Source organism: Carassius gibelio, chromosome A25 (assembly GCF_023724105.1).
Source record: "Carassius gibelio isolate Cgi1373 ecotype wild population from Czech Republic chromosome A25, carGib1.2-hapl.c, whole genome shotgun sequence".
NCBI classification, from domain to species: domain Eukaryota; kingdom Metazoa; phylum Chordata; class Actinopteri; order Cypriniformes; family Cyprinidae; genus Carassius; species Carassius gibelio.
In genome coordinates, this window is record NC_068395.1 from 8,301,523 (window position 1) to 8,326,333 (window position 24,811).

A 24,811-nucleotide genomic window follows, 5' to 3' on the forward strand; every position below is an offset into this window, starting at 1 on the left:
AAGTTTGGTTTTGTATATGTAAACATAAATTTCAACAAAAAATAAAAATTAGTTCACACTTTCTGTACTTTTAATCATACAAACACCAAGTAAATTCATCATCATTCACTATTTTCTGTACTCCTGTAAAACATTTGTCAAACACTGTCAAGTCGTATTTAAAGACTATCGGCTTTGGATCAGTAAGCATACAGGTACTAAAAACACACATATAAGTTAAAAAATTATTAAACCGTATCCATCTTACACAACATATGAAATGTTTTTCATTACAGAGTTTATGAAAATGTGGCTCAATGAAAAACATTAAGTAGTAACCATCATGGAAAGAAAGAGCAGTTTAGCTGTCACTGCTCTTTACTTGCTTTAAAACATTCATCATAATCCTAAACATATAAAAAAATTAAGAGGATAGCAAATCTGATGTATAACATCAAGTCACACATGAGACAATCTAAGATTATATCTCTCACTGTAGCTCCCACTGAGAAAAATATCACCTGTGCAGTGTCATATTAAGTCCGGAAGAGGCAGAATTACAATGATGCAAATTTAAAGGGACAGTTCACCAAAAAAATCATCATGCACTCACCCTTATGTCGTTCCAAATCGGTATAGGACTTTCACATTTGGGCGAACTGTCCCTTTAAAACATGTAGTATAAACCTGTTTTTGGTTGAATTCCTGATGCTAAAGATTCACAGTTGGGCCCACTGTCAGACAGCGGTCATGGCAAAAGGACATATTATCAATCAGCGGAGAGCCAATGAAGTGGCCAAACATATGAAGTAGAGTGTGAGAGATACTGCTATCCCACATGCTCCACCACAATCCTTCGCATTTTCCTGTAAGAACAAATATACAACAAAACAGTCATTAGTACATAGTATTTAGTCATTTAATTTAATTAGAATATATATATACACATGCATTATATATACATTTCTGGTCAAAATTATACATACACTTTGCAGTATCTGCAAAATGTTAAAATGCAAGTAATTTTTATTAAGTTCAAGACCTGAATAAGATATTTCACATAAAATACGTAACATAATATTTGAATTTATAAAAATACATTTTCTAACTTATCTAACTATTACTTTCTCTTGTGGACTATATGTAAACATCTTTTACGTGAAAAATCCTATTAAGGTCAGAACGAAATCTATATGTTCTGAGTTGTTCATGCACTGTATGATTGTGGTGGCTTACATGAGGATGGTATGCGTGACATGACTCTGGTCGTCTGCGAATCTTCTGAGATTTCATCCTGTTGCACTTAACCGTGGCGTTATGTTCAAAGGAGTTAAGAAAACCTCAGTTTGCCACAAAGTTGAACTAAAACCACATTTCAAAGACAAGAAACTCCTCGTCATGAAAGGATATATTTGACCTCTCTGGGCGCGAGTGTAATGGGAGCGTACTGTCGGGAGCAGTCACAGTCGGCCTGGACCACCAGCATGACCAGGTTACTGTTAGGAACCTGCTGTAGGACAAACATCCTGAAACATGACAGAGAGAGAAACTGACAAATTGTCACTGGCACAAACCAACCAATCTGAGGACAATCTGACTGATGGACTTACTTCTGACAACGGCCACATTTAATGATGCTGTTGGTCTCTCTGATGGACGTGTCATACATGAAGCCAGGATACTCGGTGTTACAAGGCTGCATTAATTCCACTTTCTTCTGTCTGTGAGCTGGAGAAAACACGATTTCCATTGTAACCAATAGATAATGACTTCAAAAAGACCACAGGTTTTAAATATAATACTGGGGAATATATACATTTAATAATCTCTGATGACTAATTAGCACTATGTATTGGATCTAACTATTTGAAATTTTTACTTTCCCATTTCTCGCAATAAATCAGGATCTCCTAAACTTTCAGACTTGACTAATACTGTTTCTAGAAAACCTATTTCCATGCTAAAGGCACTACAGATGACTATGGCATTTCATTAGCCACAAATGACCATCTCAGGCTCTAGTTGGATCCTGGCTAAAGAACGGCACAAACTAGATGAAGGACATGTGCTCAAGTACACATGTGGATACTTACTTGCATGAAACCCAGCTTTAGCTGAACAATGTCAATGAGAAACAATCACAGCAAATAATGAACAACAACGGAAATGGAGAATGAAGAAAGAAAACGAAGCGAGGCAGACACTACATATGATGACACATTAAATGACACACGAATATTATGGAGATTAATATGCTTGGTTGTTTGAAGATTTCTTAAGTTTGAAAGTGTCTGTTAACCAAAAGCACATCACACTGCAAGGCCTCTTTTTATTATATTGTGATCACTTTCGTTTTGTCGAGTCCAGTCTCGACGGTTTTACTATTACTGTTACATTCATAACTTACCATCCACTACATAGTCATTATGCCAAAGTCCGCAGATGTTGAACTCCAACAGAAACCTGTAAGTTTTGAAATGAGGATACATTTTTTACTGGCAAATCAAATTACATTTCAAATAAATAAAATATTTTATGTTCCCCCTGGTTTCACAACCTCAAACAGCACTTACATCACAAAATGTGAGAAGAACCATTTGATTATTGCCAGCAGACCGTAGAAAGGCTGTGAGATGAACAGAGGTGGATTTTCAACAGTGTCAGCATGATATAGATTGCATTATGCATTAAAAAGATAGGTTTCTCTCTAATAGATGCTACGGTGTACGTACACTGAGCAGTGGTCGAGCTCCACTAGCGTGATGATGGGCGTTCTTACACATGGCCTGGTAGTCATACAGCGTCACCCTAAAGAATATACAGTAGCATTACTTCATGTTCAAATTTTCCAAGTATCACCAAACTTAAAAAAACTGTATCAGAGGAGTCCAGTTACCTTTTAAACAAGCCAGATTTTAGTAACTGGGCCATGACAGATCCATCTATTTCCCCGAAGAATTTACCAACCTGTGTGAAACAACACAAGAGTCACGGAGAATAAAGCATACAGTGAAGGATTACTCAGGTTTAGCTATATAGTATAACACACTATGAAATAATTTCTGAATCCCATGATGAATCAACACACACACACACACACACCTGCGCACTCATAAACAGACAGATGTGCAAACAGATGTCTGAATCTGCCCTGTCTGCCCCACGGCAATCTGGGATTAGACTCCATAAGCATTAATCTCCTGGCTACTGCTCACATAGCTACAGTACATGTGTTGCGGTTACGGTATGAGACCATTGTCATCATAAAGAGATGGCTATGCGAAGAAATACACATCATTTACATTTTCATACATGATGAAGATAATAATCAAAACAATTGAAATAAAACATAGTTACCTAAAATGTCATAATTTGTATTAACAATGCACTTAACATTGTTTTTGAAGAAGAAGATCTATCAGTATCTGTTCATCCAAAATGTCCCTGAGTTTGTTTCTCCATGGGAACAAGTTTGGAGAAATTTTGAATTATATCACTTGTTCACCAGTGAATCCTCTGAAGTGAATGGGTGCCGTCAGAATTAGAGTCCAAACAGCTGATCAAAACATAACAATAATCCACACAAAACTCCAGTCCATCAACTGACATCTTGTGAGGCAAAAAGCAGCATATTCGTAATAACCAAATACATCATTAAAACATTTTAAATCCAAATTATTGCTTCTAGCTGAAATACTAAATAAAGTCCATAATCCATAATAACGCTTCCCCTAGTGAAAAAGTCCATCCCCTGTTGTCATATTTCAGTTCAATGGTTTAAAGTTAAAAACCTGATGGATTTAAGAACTGGATACATGTGGATTATTTGTGGATTATTGTGATGTTTTTATCAGATGTTTGGATTCTCATTCTGACGGCACCCATTCACATCCACTGGTCTGTTCACATTAGCAACATTTTTATAGTCCACTGGGTATTGTCAATAGTGTAACAGTATACACCTCATACATAATTCACTTTTAAATCAAGCAGCTTTCTGTTGGTCAATGGAGCAAATATTGTCAATTTAAAGGATTTTTTTCCCCACAAAATGACAAAAAAAAGCAAAAAATACATAAATAATGACTGTATGCAAGCATCACATTCTCCTGTTTTCTGTATGCACTCTGCTATCCTATAAATAAAAGCCCAAAAGCTAAAATAAAATAAAAAATGTGGTGACCTTTCCAAGATAATCCAGTTTTACCAAGTCCATTCTCATTCTCTCAATCACTGTCTTATTTGAGACTCCATCTATTTGCTCCAAGGACAAACTTGTGGTACATTATCAAGTCCTCACATAAGAGTATCCGCTTATCTCATCACCTGCCCTTCACCTCCCGGGGAAGGAAACGTGCAGCTAAAACCGTCACCTAACACAGGTCACCATCTTTCATTTTATGCTTCTCTTCTGTGACAAAATGCTGTTGGGGCCAATGTCATTGTGTGTTTAACGAAGTGTATGAGGTACTCACATCTCCTTTTTCCTTTGAGACCATTATGAAGCCATTATTGTCAACAAGATAACAGTTCACATCCTGTGAAAAACAGCTGGATTAGAATTGATCTTCCTTGTTGAACTGGATCAAAATATATTATAGTGAATCGGTTTGTGTAAATGAACTGATTCAGAACAATGATTCACAGATTACATAATGATAACACAAAGAAGAGTCAATTAGCTTCACTCACGATGCTCTCACAGCTGAGAGGACATATACCGTCCACATCACTGCACTGCAAAGAGGAAGAAGACAACCACAAAGGCTTCAGTAAATAGACAAGAACATTTGATCAAATGCATTGTGAGTAATCACTACAGTGGTGAAATAAATAAAATGTATGGAGATTACATTACATCTCTTTATATGAATGGGGCCTAAAAAAAAGAGTCTTTTACAACTCTGTTTTTTAAAATTTGGTGCATGTTTAAATTTGTGGGGGTTGTATGTACATAAAAAATTAAGTAATGGGACACCAAAGTGTATCATATTAGTTGAATGTGCCTTAGAAATAAAATTGCATTACTTACATCCGTGTTGTTTGGCTAACAGAAGGAAATACAGGAAGAAGATGAAGAAAATCAGGAAAAAGGAAAAGGTTAAATGTTAGGTGTTTGTGTGTGCTGCACTAGATTACAAAAACAACAAAAAAAGAGCCTTTGTGTGAAACAGGGTTGGTGATTGAACGGTCCTAGGTTTAAACCCCAGAAGAGACCATAAGTCAGGTGGCAAAATGCAATGAATAAAGTGTTTGGTAAGTAGCAAGCATCTTGATAAATTGCTTGGAGGCCTGCAGTCTTGAGGATGTACATGTGTACGCTTAGAAATCTCCAGTGACAAATACTATTTGCTCATTTGTCAGTGTGAGGCGGACAGGAACAGATACACACCATTAACCGAAGACCTTCAGGACCGCAACACTTAATATTACTAGATTGTTGTCATTTGCCTCTACACTACACACACTCAAGAAATACGGCTCAGCGTGTTGTGTTAATATAAAGGAATTTCCTGTATATATTTTTCACAGGTGTTTGCGTATTCTGAACACAGCATTGTGAACTGGTTTTTGGTTGAAGATCATGTCTGTAATTTAACAGAAAATGTAAAACATTTCTTGCAGGACATTATCTTGTTTTTTTTTTCTTACAGTGACAGATTCACACCTGTATTCATTTATTATATTAATATTTTAACTTGTATAATTTAGTATTTGTGAATTAATTATACATATTAAAATATTTAACATATGTACAAGAAATAATGCTAATATCTAATATGAATATTTTTTAGGTCAAACTCACTTGTTTGGCAATAGACATGAACACTCTCTCCAGCAGGACCAGGGATGCCTGCATTCCAATAGCTGCACAGGGAAGAAAAATAGAAAGAAATCAAATCAGAAATATTTTAAGATCATTTTATATTCTTATATAAAATTTATATTTCTTATAATATATATATATATATATATATATATATATATATATATATATATATATATATATATATATATTTCCAGTCAATTCAGTATTTTAGAGTATATCATAACAAGACAAATTAATATTTTGATAACAACTTATTAAACAATATTTTATGATTTTATTAATCTATTATTTTTAAGTTGTTTGTGATTACTGGATCATTTTTATATATAATTTTATAGAGCCTGCATTCATATTTCTAGTCAATTTAATATTTTAGATCTGATCATAACAAGACAAATAAATATTTTGTAAACAATTTACGTAAATAATATATTAATAATAATAATAATAATAATAATAATTATTATTATTATTATTATAAGCTCTGTAAATCTTCATTTTAAAATTCCCTGATATTTTCAGGTTTTCCATGAGCAAAAGAACCCTGTATTTATGTTTTTCTTGAAACATCTGTTGATGTTGTATATCACACGATTAATCCTCATAATCATAAGCTACAGCAAAGAGTCATAAAAAGAAAAAAAAGCTGAAGAAGCTACCATTTTCTAAGCTGATGTTTCATCTCCTCTTTCCCCTCCTCAGTCCATCCATCACTCTCTCTCTCTCTCTCTCTCTCTCTCTCTCTCTCTCTGGGTGAGCAGGGAGGCACAGACTGTTCTAATGTTAGTCCCACTTACTGATGTGTGCCTCGCTCATACACACTCTGGACTTTTCAAGCTGTGAACAACTGCCAGCTCCTCTCGTTCCTTTCATTTTCTATTGTTTCCTCACTCTGTCTTGAGAGCTTGAGAGGAGTAATCATGAGGAACCATAGATGAGGACTACTGGAAGGTATGTTTCAGCTCTGATTTGCTTTTAGTGCAATCATATTTCGCCAATTAGGTTAAATAAGCAATGGTCGTTGTTTGTGCTCATTCAATATTTAGGACTTCATTAGACAGAATAATTGCAGTACAGTTTTTAGTACAAGATAAGTTTATACCATTTAATTATTTTGATACATTTTCTTTAGGCTTTTTAAAATTCCTATTCAAGATCTATAGAATTAACCCATTTAACCAGATATAAAAATATGTTGTCGTTGTTTTTTTTTTTTTTGCTTTGTTTTTACAGATTTAATACAATTTTATGTATTAGGAGAAGTGCACATTCCAGCATGCAAAATTTGATCCTCTTTTCACTGATAAAGCGGATGTTGTTCTCAGCTCTGATTTATTATCTAATGGTGTGGATAGTTTAATCCTTGATATTTTAATGCAACAAATGTGACAGGAAGTTTTTTATATATATATATTTTTTATACACACATGTATGGAGCCCCGCACATGACATGCAAGAAAAAAAATAAATTGTGCGCAAGATTTACTAATTCGTTCCCTCAATTTACTAAAACATGCACACGATTACTACAGCGCTCCCTCGATTTACTAAATCGTGCGCACAATTTAGCAAATCAAGGGAACGAATTAGTAAATCGTGCGCACAATTTATAAATCGAGTGAACTAAATAGTAAATTGAGGGAACACAATAGTAATCGTGTGCACGTTTTAGTACATTGAGGGAACGAATTAGTAAATCGCGCACACGATTTAGCCTTATATTTTTTCTTGCATGTCATGTGCGGGGCTCCGTACACATGAACATGCATAGCAAATTATCTTTTTTAACCTAATAATTTAAATAAAATAAAATGTTCAAAAAAAAATATGAGTATAGTGTGGAGCAGCTGAAAATATACTCTGTAAGTAACCTTACAATCCCTTTAGTTTTTTTACATGGCTTTTTTCTCTCACAACAAACAGCTGGCCTCTGGCCTCTGGGCAGCTTTTATACAAAGTACTCTCTTTCACTCTTTCTTTGCCTTCTGAAGACTCAAATCCATTTCAGGTCTGCGTTGTTTTTTTTAGACCTCATGATGTAATATGTTCAGCCTTCACAGGGCATTCATTTAATTTAATAATTTATTTTAATAATAGTGAACTTAATAGTAATGTCAAGCATAAATCTTCACCAGCAGGACATGCATGGATCTTAGGGGTCGTCGTTCTTATAATAGTGTTTGCTTTGTTTGTTACCATTATCTCAGCAATTCCCGGTGAAATTAACCAATTTCCTGCTGGATTCATCATGACAGAGAAGGAAGCAATTCATTTGGCCTAGACTAGTGGATGCCCCTCTAAAGGTTTGCTCAGGAACTGTTACAACAGGGTTTGGTGGACAATGCAGACTCGTTTGAACATTATAAGTAAGATCCTCAACTTATTACGCCATCCTCAACCTTCTCAAATCTCACAGTTTCCTAACGCTCTCCATTTTTCTTGTAGTTTCCTCAGGTCTCTTGATGACTCTTCTGAGACCTTGTGGAGCATCTAGAAGCTGTCCATCAGGCTGTTCATGCAATGTCAACCACACAGACTGCAGTGACCTTAACCAACTGGCTTCCTTGGACTCCATCCTTGACCAGCTTCCTTTCGACACAAGCTACCTTAACCTCTCAAATAACAACTCCACCACTGTGGAACCTGGAAGTTTTTCCAATTTTAGTGGCCTGCTACATCTAGACCTCTCCAGAAACCTTCTCTCCAGCATCAACCCTGGGTGTTTTTCTAATCTGAGCAGACTGCTTCACCTAGACCTCTCCAGAAACCTTCTCTCCAGCGTTTTCGCTTCGAGTTTCTCCCACTTGAATAACCTGGAGGTCTTGGATCTCTCTGAAAACCTCCTTGTGAGGCTCCCCGTTAACTTGTTCTCTGACCTCGGCAGCCTAACAGAACTGGCTCTGAGCGACAACAAGCTTAACGAACTGAATCCAGATCAGTTCAAAGGCCTGACTGAGCTTAGGCGTCTAGATCTTTCCTTGAACAGTCTCAGCTCCGTGCCTACACACCTACTGGATGGGCTCCAGAATCTAGTGTGGCTCTCACTTATGGGCAACAGGCTGAGAACTCTGCAGCAGACTTCACTCGAGCCAGCAACAGCTCTACGACACCTTCTGCTCGAGGGAAACCCATGGAATTGCAATTGCAATGTAATTCCACTCAAGCATTGGCTGGAATGGATTATATATACAGGTGAGTTATTTATCACTGCTGGGAGTTTATATAGTCGATATAGAGAGATTACAGAGATTTAAAGTCACAAAGTAATGGAAGTATTGACAGATCTTATCCTCGTTTTGAGATGTAAATCTGAGTGAAATTAATTATTAAAAAAATGTATGGTGGGATGTGGTTCAATGCATCGGTTATTGATTGAAAGGAGGAGGGCATGAATGCGAGTTGCAGTTGATTGTGATAAAGGGACTTTAAAGTAACACACTAAATGATTGAAGAAATGTGTCTTACATCACAAGACAGAAGTGTGTTTTGGCCAAATCTTGCAAGCTCATTTAATCTATTTTTACATTTAGATTACCTTTGCCATCATTTACCGCTCACAAAAACACCAATAATTCAGTAACGCTGTCAACTGCAATCTTCAGCAAATCTCAAAATGAATACCCATTTCCATAGTGTAAATTGTAATGCTCTGAAAAAAAAAAAAAAAAAAAAATATATTATATATATATATATATATATATATATATATATACATACATACATACACAAGTGTGTGTTTTTATATATAAATGAATAATAAAATAATAAATTATGAATTAATATTATAAAAATGTATATTTATTCATTTATTTCTTTTTTTTGACCAAAAATTATAAAAATTATTTACTGACCATTTTTCTGTTAATGGCGAAAACATGAAATTATAGGTTTGTCAGAAATTTCATATATTTAATAAAATCTTTTAATCTATATATGTAAACATACTCTACATACATATTTAACATATACCAATACTTTTTTAATTTATATTTTAATATTTTAAATTAATTATCAATTTCTTTGTCTCTTTATCATTCCATAGGTGGCAGTGTCGATTCTGCCAACTGCTCCTTTCCTGCTAATTTGCATGGTAAGGATCTTCGCATTATCCCTATGGAGATGTTCAGACACTGTTACCCCCTCTATCTCGAGAGCAGGAGCCCAACTGCTGCTGAAGGCCATCAGGTACCAGTCGGGTCGGCCGGAGACTGCATGCCCCAGCGCTACCGGTCTGTGAGTGTGCGTCGAGCGACTGCCACAGTGGTGGTAGCTGGGGTGGTGTGTGGCGTTGTGTGTGTGATGATGGTGGTAACAGCCACCTACGGATGCATCTACGCAATTCTGATGGCTCACGGACAGCAGCAGCTGACAGAGGGAAACAGCCAGCAGCAACAGCTGCTGATGGTGGCTAAGGAACCAGAGCAGGATGAAAAGGAGGATCTGATGCCAACAATCGGAAAGGGAGCACAAGCCACAGACTGTGTAGGGTGGATAGCATTTCCTCCAGAAGTGTGTGTTTAAAGCACATGAGGAACAACTGGAAGCTACAGTTTATCACTGATGTACATATATTTATGTAATGTATGTTTGGGAGCAAGAGTTGGAGAGCAAATGACCGAACGTAGGTCAGGAGCAATTACAGCTCATACAAGCTGGTTCAAAAAGACTCAAAGAGACAAATATAATAAACTAGTAGCTGTTAAGCAGATTTAAGGAATAAAAAAAGAAAATATTGAATATGATTTCATGTAATCTTCTATATTTTCCTATGAATTCTCCTAACAAACCAACTCTATGTATGATTTCTTATAGTCGCAATCAATCAGTTAATTAGCATATTAAATAGTACACTTTTCTAAAATTGAGAAACAGAATAATATTTTGTATATGTATGTTCAATATTTAAGTGACGTATGTCTACATTAAAGGATGCACCAATATTCTGGTCGATATAAATACGTTGGTTATTATTTTCATGTTATTAAAATTCTATATCATTTGCTCAAAATAAATGAAAAATAATACATTAACAACTAGTTAATGTAACAATACATTCTAATTCACAGAATGAAACATAGATGTTCATTTTTATATGTGCGAAAGATTATATTTAACAGTGTCATTAAATATTAGCTTATTCAAACACAAAAGACTAACTCTGAGCATTAGATGGTGGCAAAGGTATTATAAATTTAAAAATAGAGGAAATGAGCATAAAGAATTAAATATTTAATATCAGCCCAAAAAATTCTAATATGGTCTCAGAATTTTGGACACCACTCCATTTTGTATAATTAGTAATGTGCTGAATGATCACAAAATGTTATGTTGAATGTAAAATCAGATTTCAGCAGACAATGGTAGACAGATATCTTACCTCCAGCAACAGCTGTTCTCTTCCCTTCAGTGACCGTCACAGATGTTACCGCCACAAAAGTGTTCTTGCCTGTTGGACAGAGGTCAAAGCGTACAGAAGTCGATAAAACACATGGAAACTGTAGCACTGCAACAAATCCATTTTAACGACTGATTTTTTTAAGCACCTTTGTTTATATCATCATGCGGGACATAGAAGAGGAATTGACCAGGTTTGTTCTCAGCTGCCATGCGATACCAAATGGGAAAGTGGTCCACCGTGAAGAGGTTCTCTTTGTCCACAGGGGTCAAGAACTTCCTGTGAGATCAAAGTATTAAGAAATTTAGAGAAAGACCGGAATCTCAAAGTTTTTTTTGTTTGAATAACATATTTTAAATGAGAAATTAAATCCCACAATGGTATCAAATGACTTCTCTTTATCTCAAAACACTTTATTTTAGGTGGTACAAATGAGAATACATGAGAATTAACAAATCACTCACTTTCCAACACGTTTCTCACTTCCTGCATATCTGATCACACGCATGAGCCCAGAGCGCGTTCCCAGGAAAGCCGACTCCATGCCTTCATCTACGCTATACAGAGATAAAAGCAAAGAAAGAAAGATTAAAAACCATGACTCCATGATTTTTTTCTCCAAAATGTTCTTTAAAATAAAAAAGGGGCGCACAACATACAGAGATTAATGAAAGCCTCTTACCCTGGGGCGGTTAGCGTTAGCGCTGTCCAGTAGGCCTCCAGTGGCGCTGTTACCACTGCATCGAAAAGAACTTGCTGAAGAAGTATCTCGTCACCTGATGCAAAAATAAAACCTTTGCTTTAAGAAACGTGTATGGTTATTGTTACTGAACATGATTAAATGTGTTAAACAGAGTTGAAAGTCCACTCTTATTGTTAGTTCAGTAAATTAGCCACAGTATAATCACAGTATCAGGGGATGAGCATAACTTCCTGTTTAAAGGTTTTTTCGTCTGCATCGAAAATACCACAGAAAATGTGAAATAGACAGACTTACACTCCAAGTCCGGCTCTTTCCCAGTCAGGTATCGGACCACAGCCTTTAGCTGAGTAAGCTTACGGTGGTGTGGGTCAATATCTGTCTCACAATACGTCCTGAGGGGGTAAACCAAAGACCATAGTTCAACTTATCAAGATGTAGAACTAAGTTTGAAGGTTTTTAAGGAAGCTGTTGTCCTGACGGTGTTCAGAAGAAAGTGTCAGCCTTTTAGATTTTGATATGCTCATCTCAAATCAAGAGTACTCACCATTCATCAGCTATAGAGAGGTCTGGCTGCTGAAGGTCATGAAGACCTAAAGAAAGGAGAAAACGAGGAGTAGCTCATTTCTATAATAATAGAATCTTTTCACTGTGTGTGTTGACAATTTCTTAATAACTGTTCCTTCAACTTCAGGGACTTTTATTTCCCAGGGGTTGAGGTTTATTAAAAAAAATTTCTTCTTGGTATATGAAAGAAACTTTTTAAAATCTCTGTAAAAGCATTCATTTTGGCTACTTTTCAGATGCCTATTATGAATCAATTTTATTGTTTTACACTTGACGCAGACCCAGACATTTGGTCTTAAACAGAAAAAAAATCCATCATAAAAATATGAATGACTGAATTTGTGATCTATGGTTATGTGAATAAAAGTATTAATTTCCTTTTATTTTAAATCATCTTGTACTCAGACTTTTGAAGGGTACTGGATCATTTTCACCACTTATGTGACATGAGCTATTAATCATACGGTAAACTCACCCTCCTCCACAGAAACATTCCCAAAGAACATGTACTGTCCATGACCTTTTGTAAGCACCATCCCAAAGCTGAAGCACATTATAAATATGCATTAAAGACATCATATGAAGGTCAACTGAAGGTATTGAGGGGTGAAACACTTCATAAAAATGTGTTTTTTCATTAATTTCAACATGTTAGTATGAAGGGAATATTTTTGAGAAATGAGAATGTGAGAAGCATATCAAACCTAAATGGAGTTTCGTTGATGGTTGTGTAGAAATATTCATTTTTTAGGAACAAAGGCCTTTTCTGGGGATTAAAACAAAATATGCAGTCACAAAGACAGATTAAAAAAGGATGAATGTCACAAAACCTATCAAGAACATGTCCAGGTCACATTTTACTGAAGAAAAAAAACATAATGATAAGTGTGGTGTGTTCAATTAGGCAGAAATGAAACATTTTAGTAATTCTGCATGTGTTGAGAAAATGAGGGCAAATGTGTTTAAATGGACACATTCTTGTCGGGACTTGTTCAATTCACCCAAATAGAGTAGTTCAAGTAATTTAACGTTATAAAATAAAAGATGGCTGATGTAAACACACTCACCCCTTTATCCACAGCTGCTCTCACATCTAAACTCAGAGTCCCAGTCTGTCCCTTCACCATGGCTGTTCTCAACTGCACAGACAGGGGAGGACATCATTATGATTTTTCTGAGCCGTAAAACAGTGCGGATGCTTACAGGAATGTGGACAACTCACACTGTCCTCAGTGTCCTCCCACTCAGCTTCTGACAGATCCACACTGTTGTAGTTGGGCTTGGGCTTCAACTTCTTCCCATCACTGTACTGTTACAAAAATCGAGAAGAACCAGCAAGAGGGATGACAAATCAGAATCAGTCCATTCTATTTCAACTCTATCTAGAGGAGCAGATGCTCGAGTGATTGAGACAGTGAAAATTCAGATGTACTCACCAGTGGTCTTAAATCAGGATGTGCCAGGATGTATCCATTGTTTGTGATGAGGAAGGCATAACCATGTGCTCCAAGCTAAAAGATTAAACCATTAGCATTCCTCATTTCAATATTTTTGCTGACATTTCCACAGTATTTGTAGCTATGTTCATTCAAATGCCTTGAAATATGTTTGTATTAAAATTTGTATGTTATTATAAATAATTTTTATTATAAATAAAACATAATCAGGAATAATAAGAGTTACAAAATTTGGAATATAACTATATTTAATTGTCATGAAAATAATGCAAACTTAAAAAAATACATTTATTATAAAATATTTTATTGGCACACACACACACACACACACAATATATATATATATATTCACATTTTTATTTTGCCAAGAACTGCATATTTATATTAATACAAAGTTTGTCTCTGATATAAAGAAATTATGAAAAATGATAAACATATACCTTATATCGCGGGGCAAGTTTCATGACCTCCAGCAGGGGGACGTCAGTTCCCACCACTCCTAGCAGAATGCCATGAGAAAGTGTTTCTTTCTTCTTACTGAACACTGGCATGGCCACTGACGTCATGAGCAGAAGACTGTGAGCTTTGCTTTTGAACAGCTACGGGAGAGATTTGAGGACTGTTACATCTTATACTTTGATGGCTAAACATTCAGACTGCCGGAGCACACAGTTAAAATCAACACAAAATGAAAATGATCCCTATTTACTTTCAAAATGCATGTCCCTGGTCTCATCATGCCCACTTTTCATGATAAAAACAATTCCAGATGAATAAAATCAACTTGAATTCAATCAGAAATACATCAAATTATGGCAGAAAATTGGTTGAAACTACATTTCATGTTGATTTTATTAGTGAAAGCTCTAGGTCATCACATCATGTCCAGCACAAATGAGATTAATGATGACAAACAGTAGGGGGAGCCCTAGACCAAGCAGTACTCATATGCTGACCAGGATAACAACTACATTATACTCTGAGCACAGGCTAAATATCTAAAGTCTTCTATTTGTGCACGCTACAGTACAGTGGTGTGTTTTACTGTTTCTAAGAGTTACCTCCTTAGTGTTAGGAAGCTGTGTGATAGAGAAGAACACGGCGATGAATGGAAAAATACCACATTAGTACAGAAACAGTAATGTACGAGTAAACAGCACAACAAAATCACATCAAAATACACTGAAATGAGACAAGCGCAGCTGAAAATGAGTGGTGGGAATGTATGAAATGTGGAATCTGTATTTCAGTTGTTCTGAAAAGTCACACACTCACCACACTGTCCATATACGCCTCGGTCCAGATTATGTCATGGTCGTGGTTGATGACCATCGGTCGACTCAGAACATGAAGATACTCCATGACATTCTCCTGTACGTCAGCCAGTGTAGAGATGTGAGTGTAATAACCTGTGAATATCAAATACGAGTATAAGATTTCTGCATTTTTACCTGTTATTGTTATAAACAGAAAAGCTCCATAAACTGGAGCTTTCAAGCTTCCAAAAAGACACAACAGCACAAGAAAAGTATCATATGAGTGGTCCATATGACTTTATTTACTATATTCCAAGTCATGAGACACAGACTACAATTTAAGCCATTACGGTACTCACTGAAAATCTTCACTTTAGAGAATGAATCAGGAATTAAAACGGGTTTAGAAGCACATGACGGAGAGTAAATGATTCAGTGTTTATTACTGTCTGAATACATACCCTTATTGTTGCAGGCAATCCATTTGACGTTTTCTGAGAAGGTCATATCTCTGCCAATGAGGTAAGTGAAAACCCGTACCTGAAACCATTACATTTCTGTTACTGTACTTTGACCATTGCTCCAGAGGAAATATATCAACACATTTACGTTCAATCTTAAAATCTGTTATTAAGTAAAAAAAGGGGCAACGGACAAGACATTTTTCCAGAAGATTCTCCAGCAATTTATCAGAGCAGTATGCAGATTTTATTGTACGTCATATGTTACACCCTCCGTTCCCTGTAGAGCGAGCAGATTGTGTGTTACCTTCTTGTCAGGCCAGTTGAACTCCTCAAACACTGATTGGAAATCTTCCATGGCTCCGTCTGTGATCAGCATAATTGCTTGGTTACACAGGCTGCCCTGACCATTTGCTCTGGCCTAGGAGACAGGAAGAGAAACACGGATGACCTGCGGAGGCCTGGCACCGAATGTATAGTTTTGTACATTTGTGTGAATGATACTGACGTCTGCGAGGATACGGAATGACTCCTTCATGGCTTTTTTGACTTTAGCCTCTCCCTTCACATGGAGATCTTCAACAAGCAGCTTGAAATGCTGAAAGGGGAGACGGAGGATTTTATGATCTGAGCAGTGACGATACATGGGTTCAGACTTAGAGACATCATTCTCAAGTAATGCTTTTTTTTAAGTGCAATTACACGCTGAACATAACTGGGACTGAGTATTTCTTAGAGGATCTGTGTCAGCACAGTGAGCAGATGCTGAGTGACTTAGACCTGTCTTATCATCACAAGCTCTGCTGACCTATCACCCTGTATTAAGCACCAGTCTGTGAGTGCACAGACCTGTCCAAGTGTCCTATATGTTTTACGTCATCCTTATTTTGTTGTAGACATTTAGAGACGTACAATAGTAGCTGTATTATTTGTATTATGTACAAGTTGTATTATAAAACAAACAATGTGGGCAGAAATGATTGATATTTAATGATTATGTTAAAAAAAAAAAATATTCTCAGCAGACATTGATATATGTGATTGATTTGATTCATTAATCATCTTATCATGTAAATTACAAAATCGGAATCATTTCACGACATTATAAATCATGTGAATATGTGGCCTACTCCTATTACATGTATAAAACTGTCTGGAATTTGAACTGACAAAACAGTATTATGAGAGTGATCTGAAAGATGAAACGTGCTGCTCCGATGGCTCTATAATTCTGTATCTGACTGTAATTCCAGAGATTAGAGTACGTCCCTACTTGCTCTCTGATATACAACAAGCAAAAAAGCTGCACATTAGATCAAATCACCCAGCCGCTAGTCTATCACATGACTAAAAGCAACAGCAGAATGTGGATGGGCCTAATGTCCCTGCCTAGTCTCACAGCTACAGTCTAGCAAACAAAATTATTTGGTTTTTAGATGATCTTTATTGTATTTTAAATTTGTTATTATGTTTTTGTTTTTATTTTATAATTTTATGTATATTTATAATTTATAATTTATAATTCATATATATATATATATATATATATATATATATATATATTTTTTTTTTTTTTTTAATTCTATTATTATTTAAAACCAGCCCGACTTTGCAACATTGGCTCAAGAGGTGTATGATTTTTTATTTATTTATTTATGCTTTTTTTAATTCTATTTGTAAATTTGTTATAACATTTTATTTTTGTTATATTTTCTCATGTAAGATTTTTTTTACTTTATATTGTTTGCTTGTTTTAATGGGGTGAGTTTGGGACTACCTGTTTATCCATCCAAAGGCAGACGGAAGAAGTGTTCAGAATTTTTACAAATATATTTTGTGAAAAAAAACACACACTAAACCTATATGATAAATTCAATAAATAAATAAATGCAATTTAAAAAATCAATTCACAAGGAATAAAAACGTTAAACAATTTAAAATTAATTTAAAATAAAAAAAAGAAATACCAAAAGAAAACCCAGGCACCCATATGCACTCACGTACGAGCCATATGTGAGTGCATATGAGGGTATGGTATAGAGCCGGTATCCTGCAGTGCTGATTGGAGTCATTGGCTTAGTTTCTCAGGCTCAAGTGAAGTGGATAATCGACTTACCTCGCGGTTGTCCAAGTCGGCCTGTACCAACGTTCCCTTAAAACAGGGCTCCACGTAGCGGACATAATCAGTGTACTAAGGAAAGGACGTGCAAAAACATATTTTACCATGCTGAACAAAGAATAAAGTGATGCTAAATGGAAAACAACGTGTGCTCTTACTGCAATAACATTGACAAAGTCATTTTCCCCGAGTGTGTCCAGGATAGTGTTGATGGTGTGTTTGGCAATGGTCATTTTCAGACCCTTCATACTGCCGCTGACATCAACTACAATCACGATGTCCTTAGGAGAGGTGGCAGCCTGGATATACCTGTGACAGAGAGAGAGAGAGGATTTTCTTAGAAGAAGCCCCAGGACACTTCCAGATCAGGGTATGGAGGGCAATGCTAAATATCTGGGGTCTGCATTATATCAAACATTCACAATATATTTGTGATCCTTTTCCTCTCAAAATTGTAGAATGCAATTAATGCAATGCAATTTTAAAGTGTTTTTCTCTTTCACTCTTACAATTAATATTGCATGAGAGTTTTAAGATACAGAAGTGTTTTATAAATTATAATAAAACATGAAAAACATGTTTGATTTTGAATCAGTTCCGTGAATCAGTTCAAAGTTTCCATTTCACTGATTCAAACCTAAATCATTGGCGAGAGAATGTAAATGATCACAAAGAAAAATTCATAGAGACTTGTATGGCACTTCACACAATATAAATTGGTAAATACTGCTGTTGAATAATATTTTGGTATAAAATATATAATCATTACGGTAATAAATTATAAAACAAAAATAATTAATAAATAACTAATTAAATTAATTAATTAATAACTAATTAAATTAATTAATAAATTAAATATTAAATATAATTTTAATCTTATGTTCATTTAGTGAAAGAAAAAACGATTTCTTATTAGTTTTAATTATTTGTAACAATTTTTTTTAATACAATGTTTGTTTAAAACATTTTATGTTCAACTAAAACAGTATATTCAGTAAATTTTTTGGTTTGACATTAAACTTGGTAAAATGGCTTAGTGGAAATCATGTTTTGTTTTGTTTTTTTATCCCCGTTTTAAGCCATTTAAGCGCAAACATAAATATCCATTTGTTTGGTATATTAAAATATGGCAAAAAGGCTGAAACAATATGGCTTCTTTTTCTCAGACCTATTTAGGGCTAGATGGTCTACAAAGTAAAAAAACATGACACCAGTGATGTAAACCTAATGCTGTCTTTTTTCAAAATGACAGTGTTTTCATTCTGATTCACTGCAATCACTTGCTTCTGTATAAACAGTCACATATGGAGACTATGTCAGACCTACTAACCTGGCCATTGAGCTGCTAACCACTTAAGAATGAGATTAAAGTCTTTCGGTGGGATCAGGGCCTAACTGGCTGTGCTACCATAGCCACAAGCAGACATTTGGGTGGCATCCACACAGATAATCCTACATTGCACACTGGGTCAAGAAAAGACCTTGCTGAATCCAAGTCAACTGGCATAAATTTTATTTCATATGAATGAATCAACGTACCTAACTACATTGCCAAGCACATAGACAGGCAGGATAACACATGCTATTTAGGTTTTAGGTCAAATACTTGATTTTGTCTCACCAGTTTCTGTTTCTGCAGTCAAAAGAAACTACGCCGTTAGAATCAGGGGTCCATTTAATTCCTGCAAAGTACAAAGTCAAGCAAAAATAAATATCTACATTTACACCAAGAATGCAGATTTAAGACTGTACAGTCCAGTTTTCGTCTGTCAAATTGTATGACTGAGCAATGTTCATAAAACAGAATTGAACAAACCTGGATAGAGTCTGAAGAAGCCAGCTGAGCTGCCAAAATATTGCCAAGTGAGCGTGGGATCCTTCTGGAAGTTATTGATGAAGATATCATTCAATGCTTCTGACATGTACACTCCATTAAGAATGTCTGGATCTGCAAATAAAGACGCTTGATATTATTTTTTACATTTTAAATGTTGCGTTTGCACAAAATGGGGATTGAAAGTGCGTTTTTGAAAGTTCACAGCGTGCATTTTTTTATTTAATTTTTCATTAAGCACTCAAATCAGAAGTAATCATCATCAAGATAAGTTTTATAATCTATACTGACTAATAAAGACTGGCATTTTAGTTGTTGAGTCTACAGTTTATCTGATTTAATCAAGAATCAAAATAACAAAGTGTATTTTTGCATTGATTAAACATACTGTTTAAATCGGAATCCAAGCCCATGGAGATCTGCTGATTATTGCTATCATACCTTTGTTGTAGACATTGGTTGGAACTTGAATGTCGCTCATTAAAGTATTCACTGAAAGCTTGTTGAAATGTTCATTCTCCTCCAATGGAAATTCGCCTCCAAGTTCAATGAAATTGCCCTCTTCGTCCATAGTATTCACCAATAATGCATTAAAGTAGTCAAACTGACAGAAAAATATAGTATAAAAAAGCCCATGCAATTAAATCGTTCAATTTATTTGAATTAAATACATGACATTTATTGCATAATTTTAACAAAAAGTTTTAGATACCAAATTTGTTACCTGTAAAGATGCATTATACTCATGATACAGGTCAGCATCCTCAGCTGTGTCAGCGAGCCTCTAAGGACAAAGAGAACAGCATGATTTTGATTCATTTTATAAGTTAAAACCAAAGCTCCTCCTCATAAAATAACACAAATAACTGTAACCATAGTATAAAAATAAAGCACTGATCTAGACAATATGAAAAGGAGCTCTTTACACTAACCTTAACAGACTTCATCTTGCTGCCAAGCATTCTTTCGATTTCATCTGCAAAGTCCAGCACTAATCGTGCTCCATCCACATCCTCTATTCTGATGATGGGCTCAACATCTTTGAGTTTCTGGACAAACAGAGAGAACTGTTTTGGCATTTTGCGTTTCTGGAACAATTTTATTAGGAATATGTGTAAACAGTTTTCCTGAGTGAATATCCAAAAAATAAAGTCATCATAACTAAAAATGACTAGGAAAAAAATGGACATTTTCATTGATATTTACCTTTTGTAATAGCGCAGCTCCTGAATATTTTGATGCAATTGCATTGATTTGCTCGGAAAGGGTGATGGCCCATTTTTGAACCCTAGAATGACCAAAAAATAATAAAAAAGCCAATCAGCACCAACTGTGTAACTTGTATCAAAAGTTAATGAAATTAGTGTACACAACCAAGACTTTATCTGAATGTTTAAAATTACCCTGATAAACTTAATAGTAAATTATAAATAATAAATTATTTTGACATTTACTTTGAATAAACCCCCGTCCCTATCCCCTAAATGCAGATAGTTGTCTTAGTTTGCAGATGGCCCATAATCACTTCATAGGATTCCATGTAATCTATTGACCTCTGACCACTGACAAAGGAAAGCCAATCCAAACACGATCATAAAAAGTATATATGTCACTGCAAATGATATAAAGACCACAAATATACTGTATATAATGAAACATCCCTGGCATCCATGATGAGCAATACACAAAATAACAAATGAAGCATTGTGGTTAGTCATATAAAGAGCCCTTTCAGCACTTTGTCATAAAAAGAAGGGAGCTGTTCAGTCTGTCAGTCTGTCTTAATGCTGAACTGAGTCTCTCATTAGTCTTATGTTGAAGCATCTCTGTTTACCTGAAAGTGTCTGGGATCATCAGGGAGGCTAAGGGATTATGATAAAAGTTTGGCAGTGTTGAGGACGTTGATACTATTACAGCAAGAGAAATCCTTGGGAAGTCAAGAACAAGTCAACAGACAAGCCAGCAGAAAAATATTTTTTCCTGTGCAGGTAAAATTAAAGAATAAATATATAATGTATTACAGTGCTGTATATTATACATACACTACCGTTTCAAAGATTTGGGGTCAGTATGATCTTTTTTTTTTAAGAATTGAATACTTTATTTAGCAAGGACACATTAAATTCATCAAAAATGACAATAAAAATATTTATAGTGTTTTAAATGATTTCTATTTTAAATGCTATTCTTTTGAATTTTCTGTTTACCAAAGAGCCCTGAAAAACGTATTGCAGTGTCCTTCAAAAAAATGAATTAATAAGAAATGTTTCTTGAGCAGAAAATCAGCATTTTCGAAAGATCATGTGACACTGAGGACTGCTGAAAATCTATTGAAATAGAAAACAATTATAATAATATTTCACAATAGTACCGTTTTTATTGTGTTTCTAATCTAATGCAGCCTTGGTGTGTTTTGGTGCTGCAAGAGAACAATATGTCCTTGAATTGTTGTAGTTATATAAATCTAAAAATCTAAAAATAAATATAGGGATTAAGGCCAAGATAAAACTGTTTTTAGCAATAAATCCCTAAAACACAGATGTGCCCGCATAGCTATGAAATATGCTTGGTCTTACATGCTGAGCAGAGTCTAGTAGTACCATAAAAGTCAAGTTATGATGCATGAGAATAATGTTAGCTGGACTCTTGGCAAGGCTCAAAGTCTGTGATATTCCTGTGTGCACAGGACCCGGCCTGTATGGCCATCTGTGAACTAGCTTGTGTCTCTGGCTGGTATCCAGAAGGCATTATTAATGGTATAAGTGTATCTGCTTGAACATTAACCTACTAGTTGACAATGTCTGGAAAAATACCCAAAGAAGTTTGAGGCACAAATCTGACATGGTTTTAGTTGGTTTGTTTTTCTAGGGCCATTCAGAATTGTGACAACATTAAAGGAATACCCCCCCCCCCCAAATAATATTCTGTCAGCATTTATTAATGTTGTTTCAAACGTGTGCCTATCATCTTCTGTGGAACATAAAAGAAGATATTTTGAGAAATGTCTTTGGAGTGTTTTGTCCCTTCAATGGAGGTCAGTGGTCACCATTGCAATGGTTTGGTTACCAACATTCTTCAAAATATCTTCTTGTGTGTTCCAGTCTGTTTTGAAACAACATTTAGGTGAGTAAATGATTACAGAATTAAAATTTTTGGGTGAACTACCCCTTTTGAAAAAGCATTTTATTTTATAAAATATGCAAAAGTCATAATTTATTCAATTATTTTGTATATGGATTATGTTTACATAATAATTATATAAATATTCTTTTTCTGTATTAGTCATTTATGAGAGAATTATCACCAAATTATCTTTCCGTTTCCACCTTAAAATATTTTCACTGCTGCCGAGAAGTGTCTGCCATCTGCTATTGCACTGAATGACTTCCAAGCCTCGTGAGAACTGAATTTTACACCTCAACAAACTCAGGGAAACAGGGAATTACTAAAAATGTTCACACAACTCTCAGAGCAATTTCTCATCCTGTCTTATTTGAAATTCTAATGTCCACGGAACTGAAGACCCACAGAGCAAAGTAGTTTCAAGATAGTCCGTCTGGTCTAGCATCTAACAAACCATTGGCTGAATAAAACAGAACAGTAACACAGGGAAAAAACATCAACAGTTACTTTCATCCAAAAGCACATCAAACAAAGGCAGTTTTTGACTTGATATCTATGGTGTTGAACAGAATATCAAACCAGTAAAACCTGAAAACGAAGGTGCTAAACAACTGAAATGAAGGTGACTCTTACGTTTCAGGTGGAATCTTCATTTGAGCATGTGTAAAGATAGAGAGACAGCCTGTGTAGACCATCAAGAATGTGACCCAAGAAGATCGTCCCATGTGACACATCTTGCTGACTTCGGTTCTCAACGGCCACATCTGTATGGTGAAATCATGAGAAGAAGGTCCTGAGAATCCACTACTCCAGCAGGACGAATGAAACCCAAAGTCCATTCCACTCACTTCCATACATTTTGGCCTAAATGGTTTCAAATGTATCTTATGACCCTTCTGAGCTCCTCATCAACTGAACTGGCACATGCGAAAGTTCTTGGAGGGCTTGGTGATCCACGTCAGGGTACTCCTAATCATGCTGCTCAGATCTTCCAGAAACTTCTCAAACTCTCACTGAGCTGCATGTAGTAATCAACGCTTCTCATATTCAGGATGATACCGATAATCCAAGTAATCCACTTAATGTTGTCATTAGGTCCTTCTTTCTTTGTGTTGAACTCAGGTAAACACAATATCAGTATTTAAACATGCCCTCCATCACATCATCTGCAAAACAACACACCTGAAAGATGTTCTCCAAAGCTCCATGGTTCTTCACACAAAAATATACAAGTTATAATATAGAAATCAAGCAAATCTGTTGTCTCTAAATCTGTAAAGCAAGCACACTGCCACAGCTGAGATTCACTTCCAGTGCATCCAATCCTCCATCACCCAATTTACAGTGTAATCCACTTGGATTACAATCTCTCCACACAGTGGGTTCATAAGCGTGGGGAGGGGACATGGAAAGAGGAGAAAAGGGTGGACACACTGGAGAGACACAGCGGATTGGCCGAGTAAGAGTTTTGTTGTCACTAAGAGGATTAATAGTGATTTCGGGAGGTTGGCCCATGTCCATCCAATCAGTGTAAGTGAACAGCTGTGGTTTGTAGAAGGACAAGGCCATCTAGTGGGGACACGGCAGTCACTTGTTTTGCATGATAATATGCAGGCACCCTCATGATGATCCATCCATCCACTTTCTTTCTGCAGCTTTTGAAGAATAGTACATGATCATTTTATGTTTTTGAAACTTAAAAGCCCCAGATCCTCTTCATTGTATGTAGAAGAAAATAAAAGTTACTCAGATGATTACCAAATTAACTGTATACCATTAAATACTATCTGTTATGCGACTTTTGCTCAGGAACTAAATTGTCTATATGCTGTGTGACCTTTTGAGCTCTCATTTTTGAAAAAAAAAGAAGCTTTTAAAGCATCAAACAACTCTATAAATCAGAGGTTAACATGTCCTTGAATTGTATAACATCAAGTGAGAACCACTGTATATTAACTGTATGCCATCAATTAATGTTGACTCTGAGAGCACTGTGTAGAGTTTTTCCTTCAATGATGAAGCAGGGCTGTCCGAATGGCAACATAAAATGAGCAACAAGTATTTTATTTATAATTTATCCTTTTGCATCC

At 35.6% G+C, this 24,811-nt stretch overlaps 2 protein-coding genes across 4 annotated transcripts; one reads left to right on the forward strand and one right to left on the reverse strand.

Annotated features, from left to right (window-relative positions):
* Positions 1 to 48: 48 nt before the first annotated feature.
* On the reverse strand, positions 49 to 24,147 carry cacna2d4b (calcium channel, voltage-dependent, alpha 2/delta subunit 4b). 3 transcript variants are annotated; one of them, XM_052544324.1, is made up of 39 exons: positions 23,355 to 24,147; positions 20,805 to 20,886; positions 20,531 to 20,647; positions 20,323 to 20,382; positions 20,040 to 20,202; positions 19,581 to 19,712; positions 19,386 to 19,446; positions 17,923 to 18,073; positions 17,762 to 17,836; positions 16,154 to 16,243; positions 15,953 to 16,066; positions 15,646 to 15,724; positions 15,204 to 15,337; positions 14,990 to 15,007; positions 14,369 to 14,527; positions 13,908 to 13,982; positions 13,694 to 13,780; positions 13,539 to 13,610; positions 13,176 to 13,237; positions 12,947 to 13,014; positions 12,452 to 12,497; positions 12,202 to 12,299; positions 11,887 to 11,980; positions 11,669 to 11,761; positions 11,353 to 11,483; positions 11,187 to 11,255; positions 5,786 to 5,847; positions 5,012 to 5,026; positions 4,672 to 4,716; positions 4,455 to 4,517; positions 2,876 to 2,946; positions 2,712 to 2,787; positions 2,553 to 2,605; positions 2,387 to 2,442; positions 2,073 to 2,093; positions 1,590 to 1,707; positions 1,385 to 1,505; positions 1,216 to 1,293; positions 49 to 845 (listed from the first exon to the last, which is right to left on the reverse strand). In XM_052544324.1, exons 1-39 carry the CDS (start codon positions 23,573 to 23,575, stop codon positions 753 to 755), a joined length of 3,423 nt encoding a protein of 1,140 aa, XP_052400284.1. In that variant the 5' UTR covers positions 23,576 to 24,147; the 3' UTR covers positions 49 to 752. The 3 variants fall into 3 exon arrangements, with proteins under 3 accessions (XP_052400284.1, XP_052400285.1, XP_052400286.1); XM_052544325.1 differs by lacking the exon at positions 14,990 to 15,007 and having other exon boundaries at positions 23,355 to 24,146; XM_052544326.1 differs by lacking the exon at positions 2,073 to 2,093 and having other exon boundaries at positions 23,355 to 24,145.
* Positions 6,626 to 11,893, forward strand: LOC127947313 (leucine-rich repeat and transmembrane domain-containing protein 2-like). Its single transcript, XM_052544328.1, has 4 exons — positions 6,626 to 6,760; positions 8,017 to 8,175; positions 8,255 to 9,001; positions 9,852 to 11,893. Exons 2-4 carry the CDS (start codon positions 8,151 to 8,153, stop codon positions 10,328 to 10,330), a joined length of 1,251 nt encoding a protein of 416 aa, XP_052400288.1. The 5' UTR covers positions 6,626 to 6,760; positions 8,017 to 8,150; the 3' UTR covers positions 10,331 to 11,893.
* Positions 24,148 to 24,811: the final 664 nt, after the last annotated feature.